General features: G+C 46.1%; 1 protein-coding gene across 2 annotated transcripts in view; it reads left to right on the top strand.

The window, feature by feature from the left end:
• Positions 1–19815, top strand: part of GMEB1 (glucocorticoid modulatory element binding protein 1) — a 56713-nt gene extending 36898 nt beyond the window's left edge. For both annotated transcript variants that reach the window (XM_032759528.2, XM_032759529.2), the window contains exons 7-10: positions 2146–2277; positions 3937–4074; positions 11139–11261; positions 15707–19815. In XM_032759528.2, coding sequence (XP_032615419.1) covers positions 2146–2277; positions 3937–4074; positions 11139–11261; positions 15707–16407 — 1094 coding nt within the window. In that variant the 3' untranslated portion in view covers positions 16408–19815. The remainder of the gene's footprint in view (positions 1–2145; positions 2278–3936; positions 4075–11138; positions 11262–15706) is intronic.
• Positions 19816–23741: the final 3926 nt, after the last annotated feature.

Raw genomic sequence — 23741 nt, forward strand, 5'->3', positions numbered from 1 at the left:
AAAAAAAAAAAAAAAAAAAAAAAAATTAGCCGGGCATTGTGGTGCATGCCTGTAATCCCAGCTACGCAGAAGGCTGAGGTAGGAGAATCACTTGAACCTGGGAGGCGGAGGTTGCCGTGAGCCGAGATCATGCCACTGCACTCCAGCCTGGGTGACAAAGTGAGACTCCGTCTCAAAAAAAAAAAAAAGATCTTTTGGTCAGTTCTAATATTCTGTGTGTATCCAGTGGGTGAGTAGAAGCCAGATTCCTTGAAACCTAAATCCCTTTCAGGAAAGTATAAAATATCTGGCAGTTTGAATATTTGGACACTTGACTCTTTCACTTGAAAAGTGAAAAATACTGTGAAATGCTATGTACAGTTGGCCCTTGAACAATATGGGTTTGATCGGTGGGGGTCCACTTTTATGCAGCTTTTTTTTTTTCAGCCAAACATGGATTGAAAATACAGTATTTGCAGGATGCAAAACCCGGGTCTATGAAGTGTTGAGTTTTACTTTTTATATATGTGGGTTCCACGGGGCTGACTTTAGGACTTGGGCATGTACAGATTTGGTTATATATGCAGGTGGTCCAGGAATCAATCCCTCATGTATACTGAGGGACAAATGTATTTCCTTTTTATTTGGCTAAAAGTCCTTTACTTGATTATCTTTTGCCTGATTATTGATATCCTCCAGTTGTAGAGTCCATACTTTCCTATATTGCTGTTTAGATCGTTTGGTTTTTCTCGATTCTCTTTGTTTAAAAGCTGTCTTTTTTTTTTTTTTTTGATATGATCTCGCTCTGTCGCCCAGGCTGGAGTCCAGTGGCACGATCTCGGCTCACTGAAAGCTCCGCCTCCCGGGTTCACGCCATTCTCCTGCCTTAGCCTCCTGAGTAGCTGGGACTACAGGTGCCCACCACCACACCCAGCTAATTTTTTGTATTTTTAGTAGAGACGGGGTTTCACCGCGTTAACCAGGATGGTCTCGATCTCCTGATCTCATGATCCACCAGCCTCAGCCTCCCAAAAGCCATGGCCTGGCCAAAAGTTTTTTTTTTTTTTTTTTTGAGAGGGTCTCGTCTCGCCAGGTGAGTCACTGCAAGCTCCGCCTCCCGGGTTCACGCCATTCTCCTGCCTCAGCCTCTCCGAGTAGCTGGGACTACAGGCACCCGCCACCACGCCCGGCTAATTTTTTTGTATTTTTAGTAGAGACGAGGTTTCACCGTGGTCTCAATCTCCTGACCTCGTGATCCGCCCGCCTCGGCCTCCCAAAGTGCTGGGATTACAAGCGTGAGCCACCGCGCCCGGCCAGCTTTCTTTTTTTTTGAGATGGTGTCTTAGTCTGTCACGCAGGCTGGAGTACAGTGGCACAATCATGGTTTACTGCAGCTTTAAGCCCCTGGGCTCAGGTGATCCTCCCACCTCAGCCTCCTGAGTAACTGTAACTGCAGATATGCACCACCACACCCAGCTAGTTTTTATAGAAACTGGGTTTCGCTGTGTTGCCCACGCTGGCCTCAAACTCCTGGGCTCAAGCAATCTGCCCACCTTAGCCTCCCAAAGTGCTAGGATTACAGGCATGAACTACCACACCCAGTCAAAATCTTACTATACAAGTAATAGCAAAGAGTATTTTTTTCCCCTCTGTGAATCTGCTATACATGAATCTCTTATCTGATTTTTATGGTCTCTATTTCTTTTACTTTCTCTTTATAGGCTAATAAATAAGTTAGATGCTTAGTATCAAACTTGCTTGTAGTAGAGCTCTTGGCAAAGCACTATACCTTTCTCTTAAATTATTTCAAGCTTTCTTCACCCTCAGTAAGTCTGGGGCAGGCAGGCTAGTAGTAATGCCTATCTTCAATCTCTTTCAAAAATGTATCTACCTAGGAAACACATTGTTCTTTTGTGATTTTGTAAGTTATCTTTCACTTTCTATTCAGAGTAAGAAAGTATTTTCCTTTGCAAGGCAGGTTTTCTTTAGAAAATCCAATATTCATCCTAGCTTACCTAAGAGTCTAGTTTTTAAAATAGGGACCTGCAGCCAAGAGGCTAGAATGTTAAAATAACAAGGTCTTTGTAGCTGTTGAGTATGAGATACAGGATGGCTATAACTTTTTCATTAAATTCACTGTTCTCACTTCTGCCGGACTGTTTTTAGGTAGCATCACGCAGATTGCCATCTCAGAAGAGAGCATGGAAGAGGCAGGGCTGGAATGGAACTCAGCTCTCACCGCTGCTGTCACCATGGCCACGGAGGAGGGTGTAAAGAAAGACTCAGAGGAAATTTCAGGTATTCTTCTATAGGGCTCAGATGTCTCGCAGGGTCTTGTGACCCTTATCACCATTATCATTACGGACAGGGAAGACCTCTTAATTACTTTCGCTGGATTTTCTCATGCATGTAAATACTAACTATAGCTACAAACATCTTACTTTAATCCATGCAATAGCCCTGCATAGTCACATTTTACACACAAAGAAATCAGAATTGGCCGGGCGCAGTGGCTGACGCCTGTAATCCCTTTGGGAGGCCCAGGCGGGTGGATCACAAGGTCAGGAGATCGAGACCATCCTGGCTAACACAGTGAAACCCCGTCTCTACTAAAAATACAAAAAAAAATTAGCCGGGTGTGGTAGTGGGCGCCTATAGTCCCAGCTACTCGGGTGGCTGAGGCAGGAGAATGGCGTGAACCCAGGAGGTGGAGCTTGCAGTGAGCCGAGATCGCGCCGCTGCACTCCAGCCTGGGTGACTAAGCGAGACTCCATCTCAAAAAAAAAAAAAACAAGAAATCAGAATTTAGAAAGGTTCAGCAACTTGCCTAAGACCAGTCACAAACAAGTGTCAGAGCTGAATTTAGCTGTTTGACTATGTAGTCTATGCTTTTCATCTGATCAGACTGCCTCCAACTTTGGCACATTTCTTAGATAAACTAAGTTTTGAGATATTAGAAGGAAAAAATAGGTGGCAAGTGTTGTAGAGCATGGTGATTAATGGTGATTCACTTAGAGGGGACCAGGAGAGGCTTCACATCACCCTCTAATTATTTATTCATTTAATAAGTATTTGTTATTGCCTATTTTTAGTTGGCACTGTTGTTAGATGCTGGGTGCATACATGAAAAGACAGACCAGGTGCGGTGGCTTACGCCTGTAATCCTAGCACTTTGGGAGGCCAAAGCGGGTGGATCACCTGAGGTCGGGAGTTCGAGGCCAGCCTGACCAACGTGGAGAAACCCCATCTCTACTAAAAATACAAAATTAGCCCGGTGTGGTCGTGCATGCCTGTAATCCCAGCTACTCGGAGGCTGAGACAGGAGAAGCACTTGAACCTGGAAGGCGGAGGTTGCAGTGAGCTGATATCGCGCCATTGCACTCCAGCCTGGGCAACAAGAAAAAAACTCCATCTCAGAAAAAAAGAAAAAAAGAAAAGACATAGCCACCACTCTCAGACCCTCAGAGAGCTTATAGCCCCATCTATCCAACTGTTTTGTTTCGTTTTCTTAAGTATAGAACTAGGGAGAGTATATCTTAGTTAATATTCAATTTAATATCTTTACTATTTAACTTTCATGATATTAAATATCTCATTTTAAAATTAAATTAAAATTAAATAATATGTAATGTTAAATATATTTATTTAATGTTTAATTTAATTTAACATTTTTATTGGAGGAAAATGACTATTCTTTGTAGTGAGAACTATGACAAATTGAGAGAATGACAAATTGAGGCAATTATCCCAAGCACCTATGTTGCTGAAGGGGCCACATAATTGGGTGCCCACTCAGGGAAGCATCTAGTATTCCAAAGCTTATTCCCTTTTTTCAGGAATGGCCCAATAAGAAATCATTTTGAGTTAAAATAATTTTGAATTTAACATTGTAGAGATTTGCCTAAGTATCTAGGTAGTGTCTCTTTTTTACTCTCTGTCTTATCCTTCTTGTGCCAGAGGACACTTTGATGTTCTGGAAAGGAATAGCTGATGTAGGGCTGATGGAAGAGGTTGTCTGCAATATACAGAAGGAAATAGAGGAGCTACTCAGGGGAGTTCAGCAGCGGCTCATCCAGGCTCCCTTCCAAGTCACAGGTAAGTGCACTAATCCTAACAGTAGCAGTCATTTATTGAATACTCACCTTTGTAGGCAGGTCCTGTAAGCCTTGCAAAAACCCTGATGTATAGGTATTATTATCTTAATTTTACAGATAAGGAAACTAAGGCTCATATATAAGTTAAATCACTTGTCTAAGGTTCATAACTAGGTTTTTTTTTTTGAGACAGAGTCTCGCTCTGTCGCCCAGGCTGGAGTGCAGTGGCGCAATCTCGGCTCACTGCAAGCTCCACCTCCCGGGTTCACGCCATTCTCCTGCCTCAGCCTCTCCGAGTAGCTGGGACTACAGGTGCCCGCCACCACGCCCGGCTAATTTTTTTTTGTATTTTTAGTAGAGACGGGGTTTCACCGTGGTCTCGATCTCCTGACCTCGTGATCCACCCGCCTCGGCCTCCCAAAGTGCTGGGATTACAAGCGTGAGCCACCGCACCCGGCCCATAACTAGGTTTTGAACTCAGATCTGGTCATGCTTTTCCACAGGTAATTTTTGTCTTTATAAATGATGCCAGTAGTCTGGGCAACATAGTGAGATGCTTTGTCTCCACAAAAAACTTTTTTTTTTTTTTTAAATTTTGAGACGGAGTCTTGCTCTGTCGCCCCGGCTGGAGTGCAGTGGCGCAATCTCAGTTCATTGCAACCTCCGCCTCCTGGGTTTTAAGCAATTCTCTCTGCCTCAGCCTCCTGAGAGCTGGGATTACAGGCGCCCACCAACACATCTGGCTAATTTTTGTATTTTTAGTGGAGACAGGGTTTTGCCATGTTGGCCAGGCTCGTCTTGAACTCCTGACCTCAGGTGATCCCCCTGCCTCGGCCTCCCAAAGTGCTGGGATTACAGGCATGAGCCACCGCTCCCAGCCTACAAAAAACCTTTTAAAAATTACTCAGGTATGGTTGGTAGTGGGTGCCTGTAGTCCCAGCTACTTGGGAGGCTGAGGCTTAAGAGAATCACTTGAGCCCAGCAGTTTGATGCTGCAGTGAGCTGTGATCATATGACTGCACTCCAGCCTGGGTGACAGAGCAAGACCCTATCTCAAAAAAAAAAACAAAACAAAACAAAACAAAACAAAAAAAACAGGCCAGGTGCAGTAGCTCACGCCTGTAATCCCAGTACATTAGGAGGCTGAGACCGGCGGATTACTTGAGGTCAGGAGTTCGAGACCAGCCTGGCCAACATGGTGAAAACCTGTCTCTACTAAAAATACAAAAAAAAAAAAAATTAGGTGGGTATGGTGCACGTCTGTAATCCCAGCTACTTGAGAGGTTGTGGCACGAGAATTGCTGAACCCAAGAGGCGGAGGTTTGCAGTGAGCCAAGGTTACACCACTGCCCACCAGTCTGGGTGATAGAGAACAAGACTCCATCTCAAAAAAAAAAAAAAACTGACAGAAAGCATCCTCTCTCTCGTGATATATTTATTTTCTTGTTTTTTTTGTTTGTTTTTTTTTTTTTTTTTTTTTTTTTTTTTTTTGATGCAATCTCGGCTCACTGCAAGCTCCGCCTCCCGGGTTCACGCCATTCTCCTGCCTCAGCCTCTCCGAGTAGCTGGGACTACAGGCGCCCGCCACCACGCCCGGCTAATTTTTTGTATTTTTAGGAGAGACGGGGTTTCACTGTGGTCTCGATCTCCTGACCTCGTGATCCGCCCGCCTCAGCCTCCCAAAGTGCTGGGATTACAAGCGTGAGCCACCGCGCCCGGCTTGTTTTTTGTTTTTTTTTTTTCTGAGACGGAATTCCACTCAGTCACCCAGGCTGGAGTGCAGTGGTGTGATCTCAGATAACTGCAACCTCCACCTCCTGGGTTCAAGCGATTCTCCTGCCTTAGATTCCTGAGTAGCTGGGATTACAGGCGCACGCCACCACACCGGGCTAATTTTTTGTATTTTTAGTAGAGATGTTGGCCAGGCTGGTCTCAAACTCCTGACCTTGGGTGATCCGCCCGCCTCGGCCTCCCAAAGTGCTAGGATTGTAGGCATGAGCCACTGCGCCCAGCCGATATATGTATTTTCAGACTCTCTGTATACACTCATTATGTGTGTATGTCCACTATGTGTGTGTATAGAGAAAGAGTCTGAAAATGGGAGAAATCTGCTTGCTTTTAGATTATTCTCATATCCGGCTGGGCGTGGTGGCTCACGCCTGTAATCCCAGCACTTTGGGAGGCCGAGGCAGGCGGATCATGAGGTCAGGAGATCGAGACCATCCTGGCTAACACGGTGAAACCCCGTCTCTACTAAAAATACAGAAAATTAGCCAGGCACGGTGGCGGACGCCTGTAGTCCTAGCTACTCGAGAGGCTGAGGCAGGAGAATGGCGTGAACCCGGGAGGCGGAGCTTGCGTTGAGCCGAGATAGCGCCACTGCAGTCCCACCCAAGCGAAAGAGCAAGAGGCTCCGTCTCAAAAAATAAATAAATAAATAAACAAATAAATAAATAAATAAAGATTATTCTCATATCCTATTAATTTAAGGCTTTCGGAACTTAATTGTGTTCACTTATAGCTGTTTCTGAATACTTTCAGGGTGCTGCTGTGCAGAATGTAAAAGGATGTTCTAATCTAATAGAAATGGGGTGGCCGGGCGCGGTGGCTCACACTTGTAATCCCAGCACTTTGGGAGGCCGAGGCGGGCGGATCACGAGGTCAGGAGATCGAGACCACGGTGAAACCCCGTCTCTACTAAAAATACAAAAAAAAAACTAGCCGGGCGTGGTGGCGGGCGCCTATAGTCCCAGCTACTCGGAGAGGCTGAGGCAGGAGAATGGCGTGAACCCGGGAGGCGGAGCTTGCGGTGAGTCGAGATTGCGCCACTGCACTCCAGCCTGGGTGACAGAGCGAGACTCCGTCTCAAAAAAAAAAAAAAAAAAAAAAAAGAAATGGGGTTATGGGCCAGGCGTTGTGGCTCACGCCTGTAATCCCAGCACTTTGGGAGGCTGAGGCAGGTGGATCACCTGAGATCAGGAAGTCAAAACCAGCCTGGCCAGCATGATGAAACCCTGTCTGTACAAAAATACAAAAATTAGCGAGGCATGATGGCGGGTGCCTGTAATCCCAGCTACTCAGGAGACTGAGGTGGGAGAATCGCTTGAACCCGGCAGGGGGAGGTGGCAGTGAGTGGAGATCACACCATTGCGCTCCAGCGTGGGTGGCAGAACGAGAGTCTGTCTTAAAAAAAAAAAAAAAAAGAAATGGGATTATGATGAAATGAGACCTTGTGTATTCAGTGAATTCTTATTTATTTATTTATTCAGAGATGGAGTCTCACTCTGTTGCCCAGGCTGAAGTGCAGTGGCGTGATCTTGGCTCACTGCAACCTCCACCTCCCAAGTTCAAGCGATTCTCCTGTCTCAGCTTCCTGACTAGCTGGGATTACAGGCACATACCACCATGCCCGGCTAGGTTTTTTGTATTTTTAGTAGAGATGGGGTTTCACTATGTTGGCCAGGCTGGTCCTCAACTCCTGACCTCAGGTAATCTACCTGTCTTGGCCTCCAAAAGTGCTGGGATTACAGGCGTGAGCCACCGTGCCTGGCCTCCAGATTTGTGTTTTTTTTTTTTTTTTTGAGACGGAGTCTTGCTGTCTCCCAGGCTGGAGTGCAGTGGTGTGATCTCGGCTCACTGCAAGCTCTGCCCACCAGGTTCACGGCATTCTCCTGTCTCAGCCTCCCGAGTAGCTGGGACTACAGGTGCCCGCCGTCACGCCCGGCTAATTTTTTATATTTTTGGTAGATACGGGGTTTCACCGTGTTAGCCAGCATGGTCTAGATCTCCTGACCTCGTGATCTGCCCGCCTCAGCCTCCCAAAGTGCTGGGATTACAGGCGCGAGCCACTGCGCCCGGCTAGATTTGTATTTTTAAGAGATTGTTCTGGTTGCTGTGTGGAGAGTAGGGGAAAAAGTAGAAACAAGACCAGTTGGGAAGCTCTTAAAGGAATTAGTCCAAGCAAGAGATAATGTATCGTGGATCAGAGTGGGTAGCGGTAAACCTAGGAAGAAGTGATTAGATTGAGAATATATTTTGAATGTCGAACTGCCAAGTCTTGCTGATGGATTGGAGGCAGGATGAAAGAGAAAGAAAGATACTGGGATGATTCACACATTTTTGGCCTGAGCTGTGAGTGGTGATGCCGTTTACTGAGATGAAGGCCACTGGGAGAGGAACAGGTTTAGAGAGGAAATCAAAATTAGTTCTACCTCTTAAATTGAGATGACTATTAGACCATCAAATAGAGATGTCACTCATCTAGACAGAAGTATGAATGTGGAATACAGGAAAGAGGTCAGGGCTGGAGATGTACCTGTGGGAGTGCTCAGCATGTGTGTGTTATTTCAAACCATGGGACCAAGTGAGGTGACTGTGGAAGGGAACGTAGGTGAGGTTGTCCAAGTTGAGGAAGCAATTAACACAAATTCTGACCATATTTTTTTCTGGAGACAGGGTCTTGCTCTGTCGTCCAGCCTAGAGTGCAGTGATGCAGTCACAGCTCACTGCAGCCTCGACCACCTGGGCTCAATTGATCCTCCTGCCTCAATCTCCCAAGTAGCTGGGACTACAGGCACATACCACCACACCTGACTAATATTTGTAGTTTTTGTAGAGACAGGGTTTTGCCATATTGCCCAGGCTGGTCTCAAACTCCTGTGCTCAAGCAATCCACCTGGCTCAGCCTCCCAAAGTGTTGGGATTATAGGCGTGAGCCACAACACCTCGCTCTATCACCCAGGCTGGAGTGCAGTGGTGCGATCTCAGCTTACTGCAAGCTCCACCTCCCGGGTTCACACCATTCTCCTGCCTCAGCCTCCTGAGTAGCTAGGACTACAGGTGCCTGCCACCACGCCCGGCTAATTTTTCATATTTTTAGTAGAGATGGGGTTTCACTGTGTTAGCCAGGATGGTCTCAATCTCCTGACCTCGTGATCCACCCATCTCGGCCTCCCAAAGTGCTGGGACTACAGGCGTGAGCCACCGTGCCTGGCCCAATTTTGTTTTTTTGAGACAGAGTTTCAGAGTTTCACTGTTGTTTCCCAGGCTGGAGTGCAGTAGTGCAGTCTTGGCTCACTGCAACCTCTGCTTCGCAGGTTCAAGCAATCCTCCTGCCTCAGCCTCCCAAGTTGCTGGGACTATAGGCACGCACCACCACACCCGGCCAATTTTTTGTATTTTTTTGTATTTAGTAGCGACGGGGTTTCACCATATTGGTCAGGCTGGTGATCCACCCGCCTCGGCCTCCCAAAGGGCTGGGATTACAGACGGGAGCCACTGCGCCCAGCACTTTGGGAGGCTGAAGCAGGTGAATCACTTGAGGTCAGGAATTCGAGATCAGCCTGGGCAACTTGGTGAAATCTCATCTCTAATAAAAATACAAAAATTAGGCCGGTCGAGGTGGCTCACGCCTGTAATCCCAGCACTTTGGGAGGCCGAGGCAGGCAGATCACGAGGTCAGGAGATCAAGACCATCCTGGCTAACACGGTGAAACCCCGTCTCTTCTAAAAAATGCAAAAAAAATTAGCCTGGCATGGTGGCGGGCGCCTGTAATCCCAGCTACTGAGGAGGCTGAGGCAGGAGAATGGTGTGAACCCGGGAGGTGGAGCTTGCAGTGAGCTGAGATTGCACCACTGCACTCCAACCTGAGCAACAGAGCAAGACTCCATCTCAAAAAAAAGAAAATACAAAAATTAGCCAGGCATGGTGGCGTGCGCCTGTAATCCCAGCTACTCAGGAGGCTGAGGCAGTCAAATCGCTTGAACCTGGGAGGCAGAGCTTGCAGGGAGCCAAGATTGTGCCACTGCACTCCAGCCTGGGTGACAGAGTGAGACTCTATCTCAAAAAAAATAATAATAATAAAAATAATAATCTTGCATGCCAATCCCCATGTTTGACACTTAAAATATATTTCTAATCTTCATGTCTATTTTGCAGAGTAAGTGTTATTAATCCCATTCATTTTAGATGAGAAAAGTGAAGAGTGAAATGACTTACCAAAGCCTTGCACATATGGGAAATAGCAAAACTGAATTGAAAGTTAACTCTATTTAGTACAGGGACCATGTTTTCAAAACCTAAAGTCAGAACTATAAACAGATGCAAGATATTAAAAAAAAATTTTTTTTTGAGATGGAATCTGGCCCTGTCTCCCAGGCTGGGAGTGCAGTGGCACGATCTTGGTTCACTGCAACGTCTGCCTCCTGGGTTCAATTAATTCTCCTGCCTCAGCTGCCTCCCATGTACCTGGGATTACAGGTACATGCCACCACACCCAGTTATTTTTTTTTATTATTTATTTATTTATTTATGATTTTTTTTTTTTTTTACCCAGCTAATTTTTGTATTTTTGTTAGAGACTGGGATTACAAATGTGAGCCACCGCTCCTGACCTTAAAATTTTTTCAAATTGGCCAGGTGCAGTGGCTTGTGCCTGTAATCCCAGCACTTTGGGAGGCTGAGGCGGGTGGATCAAAAGGTCAGGAATTCGAGACCAGCCTGGCCAATGTGGTGAAACCCTGTCTCTACTAAAACTACAAAAATTAGGCAGGCGTGGTGGCAGGCGCCTGTAGTCCCAGCTACTCGGGAGGCCGAGGCAAGATAATCGCTTGAACCCAGGAGGTGGAGGTTGCAATGAGCCGAGATCACGCCACTGCACTCCAGCCTGGGGGACACAGCAAGACTCTGTCTCCAAAAAAAAGAAAAAAAAATTGTTTCAAATTTATGTAAGTAGAGACAGGGGTCTCACTATGTTGCCCAGGCTGGTCTTGAACTCCTGGCCTCAAATGATCCTCCCGCCTTGGCCTCCCAAAGTGTTGGGATTATAGGCATGAGCCACCATGCCCAGCCTGATCTTTGTATTTATTTATATGGAAAGATTTACAAAAATATAACAATTAAACCAGAATTCATTATACATGTAATAAATCTTTGTTAAAAATGTGTTAAAATGCAGTTAGGAGAGTCTCATAATTTCTGGTTGTTTCATATTTATAAACAGCACAATGGAGAGTGGTGGAACATACCTGTTTTAACTGGACAGGTATGTCTTTTGTTTTAAATAGATGCTGCTGTTCTCAACAACGTAGCACACACATTTGGCCTAATGGACACAGTCAAGAAGGTTTTAGACAACAGAAGGAACCAAGTAGAGCAGGGAGAAGAACAGTTTCTCTATACTCTGACAGGTATGTATAACTTGTCTCTCTTCTTAGGTGATATCATGCTAATACTCTTGTCTTCCCATTTGCCTGTTGACTTTTGTTGGGGTAACTTTTTTTTTTTAAATAGTATCAGATTTTGCTTTTAAAAATTAAAAAAAAGCCACAGGTGAGGTGGATTGATGAGAAACAAAAGAGGCACAAAGGAAAAAAAGAAGGAAGCTGACATCATAGTCCCCCTTCTGTGTCTTGTGGAGGATTAAGATGTCTCTTAGATTGCTCCATTAATTCAATAACGTTGGTGGCAGAAGACACAAATTGGTCTTTGTCTTTTTTACATTATTAATACTGCTTCTTTTGGTAGATATAAATTTAGCACTTTCTCCATTATTTGTGGTAATCAGAAATTTTGTGTAATCCCAGCACTTTGGGAGACGGAGGCAGACACGAGGTCAAGAGATCGAGACAATCCTGGCCAACATGGTGAAGCCCTGTCTCTACTAAAAATACAAAAATTACCTGGATGTGGTGGCGCGCGTCTGTAGTCCCAGCGGCTCGGGAGGCTGAGGCAGGAGAAGGGCATGAACCCGGGAGGCGGAGGTTTCAGTGAGCCAACATAGTGCCATTATACTCCATCCTGAGCAACAAGAACGAGACTCTGTCTCAAAAAAAAAAAAAAAGAAAAAGAAAAAACCTTTAAACCATCAGAAAACTGGTTTTTGTTAGAAATACAGGCTTTTGGTCCCTTATGTGAATTATTTTTTCAGATATTTTTAATCATTGTACACATAAAGTTTTGTATTCTGCTTTTTTTTTACCATGACATATTTTTCTTTTTGTTTGTTTGTTTTTGAGACAGGGTCTCACTCTGTCACTGAGGCTGGAGTGCAGTGGCACAATCACAGCTCACTGCAACTTTGACCTTCCCCGAGCTCAGGTGGCCCTCCCACCTCAGCCTGCTGAATAGCTGGGACTACAGGCATATACCACCATGCCCAGCTGTTTTGTATTTTTGGTAGAGATGGGGTTTTACCACATTGCCCAGGCTGGTCCCAAACTCCTGGACTCAAGTTATCCACCCACCTCAGCCTCCCAAAGTGCTGGGATTACTAGTGTGAGCCATTGTGCTCAGCCCTATTAATATTTTTCAAGTTGCTACTCAGTATTATACCTGGACATTCTTCTAGGGATGACATTTATTTTATTTATTTATTTATTTATTTATTTATTTATTTATTTATTTGAGATGGAGTCTGGCCCTGTCGCCCAGGCTGGAGTGCAGTCGCGATCTCAGCTCACTGCAGGCTCCGCCTCCCGGGTTCACGCCATTCTTCTGCCTCAGCCTCACAAGTAGCTGGGACTACAGGCGCCCGCGACCACGCCCGGCTGATTTTTTGTATTTTTAGTAGAGACGGGGTTTCACTGTGTTAGCCAGGATGGTCTCGATCTCCTGACCTCGTGATCCACCCATCTCGGCCTCCCAAAGTGCTGGGATTACAGGCGTGAGCCACTGCGTTCAGCCTATTTTTGTTTCTTGAGACGGAATTTCACTCTTGTTGCCCAAGCTGGAGTGCGGTGATGTAATCTCGGCTCACTGCAACCTCTGCCTCCTGGGTTCAAGCGATTCTTCTGCCTCAGTCACCTGAGTAGCTGGGATTACAGGCATGCACCACCATGCCCGGCTAATTTTGTATTTTTAATGGAGACGGGGTTTCACCATGTTGGTCAGGCTGGTCTCAAACTTCCGACCTCAGGTGATCTGCCTGCCTCGGCCTCTCAAAGTGCTAGGATTACAGGCATGAGCCACCATGCCCAGCCTTATTTATTTATTTATTTATTTAGAGACAGAGTTTCGCTTTTGTTGCCCGGGCTGGAGTGCAGTGGTACGATCTCGGCTAACCGCAACCTCCACCTCCAAAGTTCAAGCGATTCTCCTGCCTTAGACTCCCAACTAGCTGGGATTACAGGCACACGCTACCACGCCTGGCTAATTTTGTATTTTTAGTAGAGACGGAGTTTCTCCGTGTTGGTCAGGCTGGTCCGAACTCCTGACCTCAGGTGATCCACCTGCCTTGGCCTCCCAAAGTGCTGGGATTACAGGCGTGAGCCAGTGTGCCTGGCTGCTCTTGGTGTTTTTATAGTATAAGTCATTGGAAAAACCAAAGTGTTTTTCCTACGCTCATACACTCAGTATAGCACAGAACACTTCTGTAATCAGATGTGTAGGGATTTTTCTGCATATACCAAGCAATCACCTCTCCAGCGGACACTGACTGGGTATTACATAATTCAGTTCAATTCTGATACTATCCCCCTGGAGATAGCATCAGATCATACAGGTAAGGCTCAGTCCCAAAAGACTGCCTCCCATTCAGCCCCAGGTTGTGACCTGTGCTTTTTTTTTTCTTTTTTTCGATTAATTGTTGAAGGCAAACTGCAAATGACCTGTGCTTCTGACCAACTGGCTATAAATTGGGGTTCCCACAGTCACCTTCTTGCATTTGATTAATTTGTTAAGGTGGCTCATAGCACTCAGAGAAGCAGTTACTCAATGATTATTGGGTTTATTATAAAGGTTATTACAGAGGATACAGATGAATAACTAGATGGAAGAGATGCATGGGACAAGGTGGGAAGGATAGTGGGACTTCCATGCACTCTGTAGTCACGCCACTCTCAGGAACCTTCAACAATCTGAAACTCTCTGAACCCTGTACTTTTGAGGTTTTATGGAGGCTTCATTACATAGTTATGATTGATTACCTCATTGGCCATTGGTAATCAACCTACAGCCTCTCTCCACTCCTTGGAGGTTGTGGGGGAGGGCTGAAAGTCCTAGTCTTTAATCATGCCTGGATCTTTCTGGTGACCAGCCCCCATCTTGAATCTATCTAAGGATTCCCAGATATCAGTCATCTCATTAAGATATAAAGACATTTAGGCCGGGTGCAGTGGTTCACGCCTGTAATCCCAGCACTTTGGGAGGCCAAGGTGGGCGGATCACGAGGTCAAGAGATCGAAATCATCCTGGCCAACATGGTGAAACCCCATCTCTACTAAAAATACAAATGTTAGCTGGGTGTGGTGGTGCATGCCTGTAGTCCCAGCTACTCGGGAGGCGGAGGCAGGAGAATCGCTTGAACTCGGAGAATCGCTTGAACCCAGGAGGCGGAGGTTGCAGTGAGCCAAGATTGCGCCATCGCACTCCAGCCTGGTGATAGAGCGAGACTCTGTCTTAAAAAAAAAAAAAAGAGAGATATAAAGACATTTACCACTCTGGGCTGGGCGTGGTGGCTCACACCTGTAATCCCAGCAATTTGGGAGGCCTAGTCAGGTGGATCACGAGGTCAGGACATCCTGGCTAACATGGTGAAACCCCGTCTCTACTAAAATACAAAAAAACAATTAGCCAGGCGCAGTGGCGGGTGCCTGTAGTCCCAGCTACTTGGGAGGCTGAGGCAGGAGAATGGCATGAACCCAGGAGGCGGAGCTTGCAGTGAGCCTAGATTGCACCACTGCACTCCAGCCTGGGCGACAGAGCGAGACTCCATCTCAAAAAAAAAAAAAAAAAAAAGACATTTATCGCTCTGGAGATCCATGTGTTTTAGGAGCTATGTGCCAGGATCCAGGGGCAGAGACTAAATATGTATTTCTTATTATATCACAATATCACACATAGGGAGCAAAGTGTTCTACAAGTGTAACTGATCCTTTCTTGGGTGCTTATCAGGTACTAAGTAATAGAGAGGTTCCATTGTAGAAGCTAACTTACCACTGGTCACCTAAAGTTGGACTGGTCACTTGGGAGAGGGATAGTGATAGGCGTACTATAATGCAAAAGCAACCAAGTTGACCATTGTCCTGGCCCAATCTTCATAACCTTAAATTAGTCACTTTCCCTCTCTGGATCCCTGTCAAAATGAATTTGTTTGAGCTCTTAAGACCTCTTTTAGTTCTGTAATTTTTAGGGACTTCTATAACTTTCTGTAGACCTTCCTAGGCAACAATTGTAAACTATGGCTATTTGAGTCACCAGCAAAGGAGTTTTCCAGCCAGTGCAGCAAGGCGTTCTTGCCTTGAAGGATAGTTCAAAAATCACTGTTTTTTGGAGTGGCCATTGTAGCTCCTTTGTAGGTCCATGAGAGTTCCAAGGGACTGTGCCAGCTGGGCGCACTGGCTTATGCCTGAAATCCCAACACTTTGGGAAGGTGAGGTGGGTGGATCGCTTGAGGCCAGAAGTTCGAGGCTATAGTGCGCAATGATAGCACCTGTGAATAGCCACTACCCTCCAGCGTAGGTAACATAACAAGACTCTGCCCCCCAAATAAACACAAGAAAGAAACCAATATCACAACTTGCCTGAAGCTACTTAGTAACAAAACCAGACAGAGACACCAGGTCTCCTGACTCTCAGTTTAATGCTCCCAAGATTTTACTTCCCTCTACACAAAGTCTTTTCTTTTTTTCCATAGACTTGGAACGCCAGTTGGAGGAGCAGAAGAAGCAAGCCCAGGATCACAGGCTGAAATCTCAGACAGTTCAAAATGTGGTTCTGATGCCTGTGAGCACTCCTAAGCCTCCGAAAAGACCCCGGCTCCAGCGGCCAGCCTCCACCACTGTCTTGAGCCCTTCTCCTCCTGTCCAGCAGCCTCAGTTCACGGTCATCTCACCCATCACTATCACCCCAGTGGGTCAGTCATTTTCCATGGGCAATATTCCAGTGGCCACCCTCAGCCAGGGCTCCAGTCCTGTGACTGTCCACACACTGCCTTCTGGCCCTCAGCTCTTCCGCTATGCCACAGTGGTCTCCTCTGCCAAGAGCAGCTCACCAGACACAGTGACCATCCACCCTTCATCTAGCTTGGCGCTGCTGAGCTCTACTGCCATGCAGGATGGGAGTACACTGGGCAACATGACCACCATGGTTAGCCCTGTGGAATTGGTGGCCATGGAGTCCGGCCTAACCTCGGCAATTCAGGCTGTTGAAAGCACCTCAGAGGATGGGCAGACCATCATTGAGATTGATCCAGCCCCGGACCCAGAAGCTGAAGATACTGAGGGCAAAGCAGTCATCTTGGAGACAGAGCTGAGGACTGAGGAGAAAGTTGTGGCTGAGATGGAAGAACACCAGCATCAAGTTCACAATGTGGAGATTGTGGTCTTAGAGGATTAACTGGGGATCTCAGGGCCAGGAGTTATGTTTTGATTTGGAATTTTAATTATTTGTTTATTTTTATCATTGTCCCATTCATTTCCACATAGGACCCTTTTTTAAAAAAAAAAAACAAAATCTTATTGTTGTAACTGAAAATGTTGGGTTCTTCCCACTCCCTCATTGAAAAATGGACAAAACAAGCTGCCCTTCCAGAAGTTGAGAGTAGGTCATTCAATGTCCTAATCATCTTACACCAAGAAAGTAATTTCTTTCAGGGGAAGTGTGAAGATAACGAGTAACCCTGTCCAGAAAGCCATTTCCAGGCTCGTCTGTGTAGGCATGTGGTTTTGTTCTTATAAAGATGCATTGACCAAACTCTGGAACACAGATCTGACACTGGAAGGCAACCCATTCGCATGTGGATGCTGAAGGGCACTTTATTTTGTATCCTGAAAAGGGCCTGCAGAGGCCAGTACAAAACTCTCAAACAAAAGGAAGTTGACTCTGCTTTGAGGGGAAGGTGGCATGCCAGCACTATCTTAAAAAGGGAAATGCTAGCCGGGCGCGGTGGCTCACGCCTGTAATCCCAGCACTTTGGGAGGCTGAGGCGGGCGGATCACGAGGTCAGGAGTTTGAGACCAGCCTGGCCAACATGGTGAAACCCCGTATCTACTAAAAATACAAAAAAAAAAATTAACCGGGTGTGGTGGCGGGAGCCTGTAATCCCAGCTATTCGGGAGGCCAAGGCAGGAGAATTGCTTGAACCTGGGAAGGCAGAGGTTGCAGTGAGCCAAGATCGCACCACTGCACTCCAGCCTGGGCAACGAGAGCGAGACTCCATCTCAAAACAAACAAAAAAAAGAAGTGCTTTGGCAAGTATGGGGCAGGGAAATCATCTTACTTCCAGAGGTGCAACTGACGCCTCTGGAGATCTCGAAAAGTTAGTACCGTGAGTGCCATTTTGAGAAGAGGGTGGTAATAAGTGGAAGGTACATCTCCACAGAGCAAGTGGCAGCAGCAGTGGCCTGTGGTTTTGCAGAAATGGAAAGCCCCAAGGCCGGGTGCCGTGGCTCATGCCTGTAATCCCAGCACTTTGGGAGGCCGAGGCGGGCGAATCACCTGAGGTCAGGAGTTTGAGGCCAGCCTGGCCAACATGGTGAAACCCCGTCTCTACTAAAAATACACACACAAAAAATTAGCTGGGCATGGTGGCAGGCGCCTGTAATCCCAGCTACTTGGGAGGCTGAGGCAGGAGAATTGCTTGAACCTGGGAGGCGGAGGTTGCAATGAGCTGAGATCATGCCATTGCACTCTAGCCTGGACGAGAAGAGCAAAACTCTGTCTCAAAAAGAAATGGAAAGCCAAGGATGCTGCAGCTGTGCTTTGGGGTTCAAGGTAATAGCTTACCTTGTTCCACACTTTGTCAAAGCACTCACCCTCCTAAACTAGGACCAGTCCATTCATTTGAAACTGTGCAATGTGATGTAAATTGCTCTGGTTCTTGGACTGTGGCTGTCACAGGGATGGGGCTCCAAGGCCATCATTTTCATTGCATGGCTCCAATAGCAGGGAGTTCCTCAATCACACCAGCTGCCATTTTTGGTGGGGCCATTTTTTTGACTTTGGAACCAAAAGCAGCCACTCATTTGGTGCTTCCTCTTGTTCTGCCCTCCATCCCTCAACTCTTAATGGCATCTGTCTCCTAGAACCCACGCTCTTCAGCTTTTTGGCTGATTTGGAGAACAGTGACAGGTGCCTGCCTGCCTTCATCCCCTTTTAGATTCATTTATACCACAGATGTTTCTGTGAGATACTGAGATCATAAAAAGCTTTAGGCTTGGCAGAGAGGACTCAACACCCCCAGGTTTTCCTGAGGCACAAACTAGATGTCTCTTGAGTGAACTGGACTCCCTGGGAAAGAAGCATTGTCTGCAACATTATATTATAGGAAATGTACCAGGAATGTCAATAATAATGTCTTGGGGGGATTTTGTTTTTAATGTTTGTATATTTAGAGCTGGGCCATTTTCCGTGCTGTGATTCCTTCTCTTTGACCCTCTTCAGTGTTTGGGGCAAGAGTGGACCCTGGTTTTTATTTCTTTGATTGCATTGTTTACTGCACTAGGAAAAATATAGGGATACAGGGAAACTACAGACAAATTAAAGGAAAAATAGGTCAAAAAAGAAAGCACACACCTTAAGGGTGGGAGGAATATTTTTATTAAAAACAAAACTTTGACCTGTAGTTTCTTTTTTTCTTTTTTCTTTTTAAGAAGGCACCTATCAGAAGCCATGTTTCTTCAACAGATGTTGGAAACCCCTTTGAGCAAGTAAAAGTTGCATTCTCCATCCCTCAGATGGCTGTATGTAGTCAAAGAAACCCTGTAACATGGGAAGGTTACTCTTTTTTTTTTTTTTTCTTTTTGAGATGGAGTCTCTCTCTGTTGCCCAGGCTGGAGTGCAATGGTGTGATCTCAGCTCACTGCAACCTCCGCCTCCTTGGTTCAAGTGATTCTCCTGCCTCAGCCTCCTGAGTAGCTGGGATTACAGGCTCCCACCACCACGCCTGGGTAATTTTTGTATTTTTAGTAGAGACGGGATTTCGCCATGTTGGCCAGGCTGGTCTCGAACTCCTGGCCTCGAGCGATCCGCCCGCCTCGGCCTCCCAAAGTGTTGGGATTACAGGCGTGAGCCACCGCACCCAGCCTGAAGGTGACTCTTTAAGAATGAGATTTATGAACTCCATACAATTGTAGATTTCAGTTTTTAAATAGTCTGGGGTTTTATTTTTCTTTTCAAAATATCTAATAGACTTAGCAATCAATTTAGAACAAATATTTGGCCCTTAACATATCTCTACTGAGGGAAGTAGCTTTTATTTCCTGCTTGTTTAGGTCTTCTGTTGGTACATAAACAAAACATTGCTGTCTAAGGCTGAATCTACTTGAATCTAGGAAGGCACATCTCATCCCTATTGTGGTTTTTAGGGACACTTTTCTCTTTCCCAGAGATGAGAGGACCAATTCAGAACAGAAGAGCCCTCGTGAATACCAACATGCTAGCTGAGGTTCCCTTGTTTCCTTCATCAGAGCTATCGGCAGGGTTTTAAGGTAGTGTGTGCATCATGCTTCCAAAGCCAGGAGACTTCTTCAGACAGCCTGTTTACTAGATGCATTTTCCAGCTGGTGAAATACATGAGCTTTGTTGTTTTCCTAGTCTTCCAATAGCCTGTCATTATTGTTAGATATTATGGCACCTGTTGTTTAATGTGGGTTCCCTTACAGCCCTGGTCTAGATGATCCTAGATGGGGTGAGATACATGCAAGCCATTGGTATGTGCATAAGCAGTTGCAATGACCTTAGGCTGACTTGGTAGTAGGCATTTATCTTTCTGTTCATGCATTGAATAAACATTTTTAAGAACCATCTATGTGCCAGGCTTTGTGCTAGGCACTGACAGTAGAGAGATGAAGACGTAGTCCTCGCACTTACGGAATTCATACTCCAGATGTCTGGAGTTAAGAAATACATATTTCAGCCAGGCACGGTGGCTCACACCTAGAATCCCAGCACTTTCAGAAGCTGAGGCAGAATTGCTTGAGGCCAAGATTTAGCCTGGTCAACATAGCCAGACCCCGTCTCTACAAAAAAAAGTAAAAATTAGTCAAGTCTTGTGGCTCGCACTTGTAGACACAATTACTCAGGATGCTGAGGCAAGAGGATTTTGCTTGGGCTTAGGAGTTGAAGGCTGTAGTGAGCTATGACTGTGCCACTGTACTCTAGCCTAGGCAACAGAGCAACACCCCCAGCTCAGAAAACCAAAACTACACATTTCATTATAATTGTTTTCCTTTGTAATCCTATGTGTTTTATGCATTGAAAAACATTATTTAAGAATTTGTTCATAGGTTTCAGCAGACTGACAAAGGCACAAACAAGCAGCTGTCCTCTACTGAGGTACTGAAACAGATCCTACTGGGTAAGTGCTGTGTGTGATAGGGCTACTGGCTAGGAGCTGAGAGAACAAAGCATGAAGTGCCTAACCCAGCTTAGGGGTGTAGAGGTGGGGTCAGCAAATAAAGGAGATCTTCCTGGAGAAGGCATATACCTAAGCTGATTTAGGAGACACCACTTTTGGCCAGGTTTATTGTACTACTTGGTTTTCAAGTAATTGGGCTTATTTATTCTAGAGAAAAAGTCTTCAGTCTCTTGCTGTTTCTGCCTGCAAAGCAAGGCAGAGTCAGCAACACGGGCAGTCTCTCCACTGGAGAACGCTGAGTCATGCATGGGCTTCTCCAAGTTTCCATCAGATGGGATCCAGTGTTGGATCCAGTGTTGAATCCAGTGCAGGACGAGTCTAGCTGGCAAAGGGTAAATGCCCCCAAGCCTTCCTGCCATATGGTTTCCACGAAGGCCTGAGAGTCAGCTGTACAACTGTCTTGTCTTGGCCATGTCCCTGTTTGGTCCCTGCCTTGTTCTCTTCCCTTTCTCAATTTCCAAGCTCCACCCACTCCTAAAAACACCAGTCATTCTGAAGTAAAAAATGGACAATAAACATGAATATTCAAGATTCAAAGCCACTTCATATGAAGGTTCTTTCGCACCTCTGTCCTTATTAGGGAAGGAGGACCAATGTTAATGCAAACATCTGGAAAATTAATATTCAGTTCAGGTGGTTCTGACACCCACTAGTGGTAGCAGTTTATCCCATTTCATGAAAGGCATTAAAGGTAAGACTATGGTGGAGAGTGTTGATTATAAAGATAGTAAAAGTGAAGCATGAAATGTGGAATTAGTAGTTGAGTTATAGCATCCAGGTTTTAGTACTATCAAAGAGGTGGAAAGGACAAAGGAAAGGTTGAATTTTGAAAATAGGCATGAGGTTGTGATTCACCTTGGGCAGTTTGAGGAACTCGTCCTCTCTGAGACGTAATGTCATACACTAGCCTAGCTTCTGCATTTTGAGAATTTTCCTAGTACAATTGATCACTTCCCTGGAGGTGCAGCACATCCCTTACTCCAGGATAGTTCTTCCCTGGGAAATCTTTGTGTAGTCTGAAATGTGCTGCCATAACAACCAAGGTTGTCAAGGACCTCAAGGGTGTGGTGTAGTTAGCTTTGGACTCTTGGCCGGGCACGGTGGCTCACGCCTGTAATCCCAGCACTTTGGGAAGCTGAGGTGGGTGGATCACCTGAGGTCGGGAGTTCGAGACCAGCCTGACCAACATGGAGAAACCCTGTCTCTACTAAAAATACAAAATTAGCCGGGCGTGGTGGCACATGCCTGTAATCCCAGCTACTTGGGAGGCTGAGGCAGGAGAATCGCTTGAACCCAGGAGGCGGAGGTTGTGATGAGCTGAGATCGTGCCATTGCAGTCCAGCCTGGGCAATAAGAGTGAAACTCTGTCTCAAAAGAAAAGAAAGAAAAGATCTGGACTCTTTGTCCCTGGAATTTCCATTCTTAGGCAGCCCTATTTGAGCCCGTTCCAGGTTTCCTTCCCAAGTCCTGGAACACCTTTCTTAGCCCTGAGTTAGGCAATTTGACTTCCACTAGAGGGTTCCACTTGCCTCAGACTCCCCTATCCACACAACTACATCATCGTTCCTCTCTAGCTCTTTTGAGAACGATGATTTAGTTCCCAAATTCTGCCATGTTAGTATCTGCCTTCCTGCCATGGCAGTAAATCTTTAAACTCTTGAGATGATCATCTCTTCCCAACTAAAGGAATGCCACCCCCAGGGCCCAAACCTGAGCATACATTCCTAGACCGCAGTCTTCACTAACTACAACAGCGTTGCTGACACCGTTAGTCACCTGAATTGAAGCCCTTTTGCAATGTGCTTGCATAGTGACATTAGGCAAGTTCCCCCAAGACACACGGACTCTAAAAAACTATCTTCTACACCTGATTGATTACCCCTGGTCCATGGCCCTGGGCTTAGACATACCTTGTTTTCCTGGGTAACTTACTTCAGCCCAGTATGAGTAACAATACGTATACAAAAAATTAGCCGGGCATGGTGGCGGGTGCCTGTAGTCCCAGCTACTCGGGAGGCTGAGGCAGGAGAATGGTGTGAACCTGGGAGGCGGAGCTTGCAGTGAGCCGAGATCACACCACTGCACTCCAGCCTGGGTGACAGAGCGAGACTCTGTCTCAAAAAAAAAAAAAAAAAAAATACATAAACACATGGATTTATTTTTCTAGTTTGAGAACAAGAATGAACAATAGGTTTGGATTGCATATAATGGTAAACATGAGGCTGAGTTAGGACCCAGAGAGAAACAGCTTCCTCACCGGGCTTTGTAAGAGGTACTCTAAGAAAAGCACACATAGAAGGAATTTGCCTGATTTCAAAATTTACTTTTTTATTTTTTGTGAGACGGAGTCTCACTCTGTCGCCCAGGCTGGAATGCAGTGGCGTGATCTCGGCTCACTGCAAGCTCCACCTCCCGGATTCACTCACGCCATTCTCCTGCCTCAGCCTCCCAAGTAGGCAGAACTACAGGCGCCCGCCACCATGCCCGGCTAATTTTGTTTTTGTATTTTTAGTAGAGATGGGGTTTCACTGTGTTAGCCAGGATGGTCTCGATTTCCTGACCCCGTGATCCGTCCACCTCGGCCTCCCAAAGTGCTGGGATTACAGGTGTGAGCCACCACGCCCATCCTCAAAGTTTACTGTAAAAAAAAAAAAAAGGGCCGGGCGCGGTGGCTCACGCCTGTAACCCCAGCACTTTGGGAGGCCAAGGCGGGTGGATCACGAGGTCAGGAGATCGAGACCATCCTGGCTAACACAGTGAAACCCCGTCTCTACTAAAAATACAAAAAATTAGCTTTTTTTTTTTTTTGGCGCCTGTGGTCCCAGCTACTCGGGAGACTGAGGCAGGAGAATGGCGTGAACCTGGGAGGCGGAGCTTGCAGTGAGCAAAGATCAGAGATTGCACCACTGCACTCCAGCCTGGGCGAGAGCGAGACTCCGTCTCAAAAAAATAAATAAATAAATAAATAAAATAAAATAATATTTTAAAAAAGCCTCTGATGTTTTCTTTTTCTTTTTTTTTCCTTTGTGAGACGGAGTCTTGCTCTGTTGCCGAGGCTGGAATTCAATGGCGTGATCTCTGCTCACTGCAACCTTCACCTCCTGAGTTCAAGTGATTCTTCTGCCTCAGCCTCCCGAGTAGCTGGGACTACAGACTTGCGCCACCACGCCCGGCTAATTTTTTGTATTTTTAGCAGAGACGGGGTTTCTCCATGTTGGCCAGGCTGGCCTTGAATTCCTGGCCTCAAGTGATCAGCACGCCTCGGCCTCCTAAAGTGCTGGGATTACAGGCATGAGTCACCACGCCCGGCCCT

This window comes from Hylobates moloch, unplaced genomic scaffold (assembly GCF_009828535.3).
Source record: "Hylobates moloch isolate HMO894 unplaced genomic scaffold, HMol_V3 SCAFFOLD_9, whole genome shotgun sequence".
Taxonomy (NCBI): Eukaryota; Metazoa; Chordata; class Mammalia; order Primates; family Hylobatidae; genus Hylobates; species Hylobates moloch.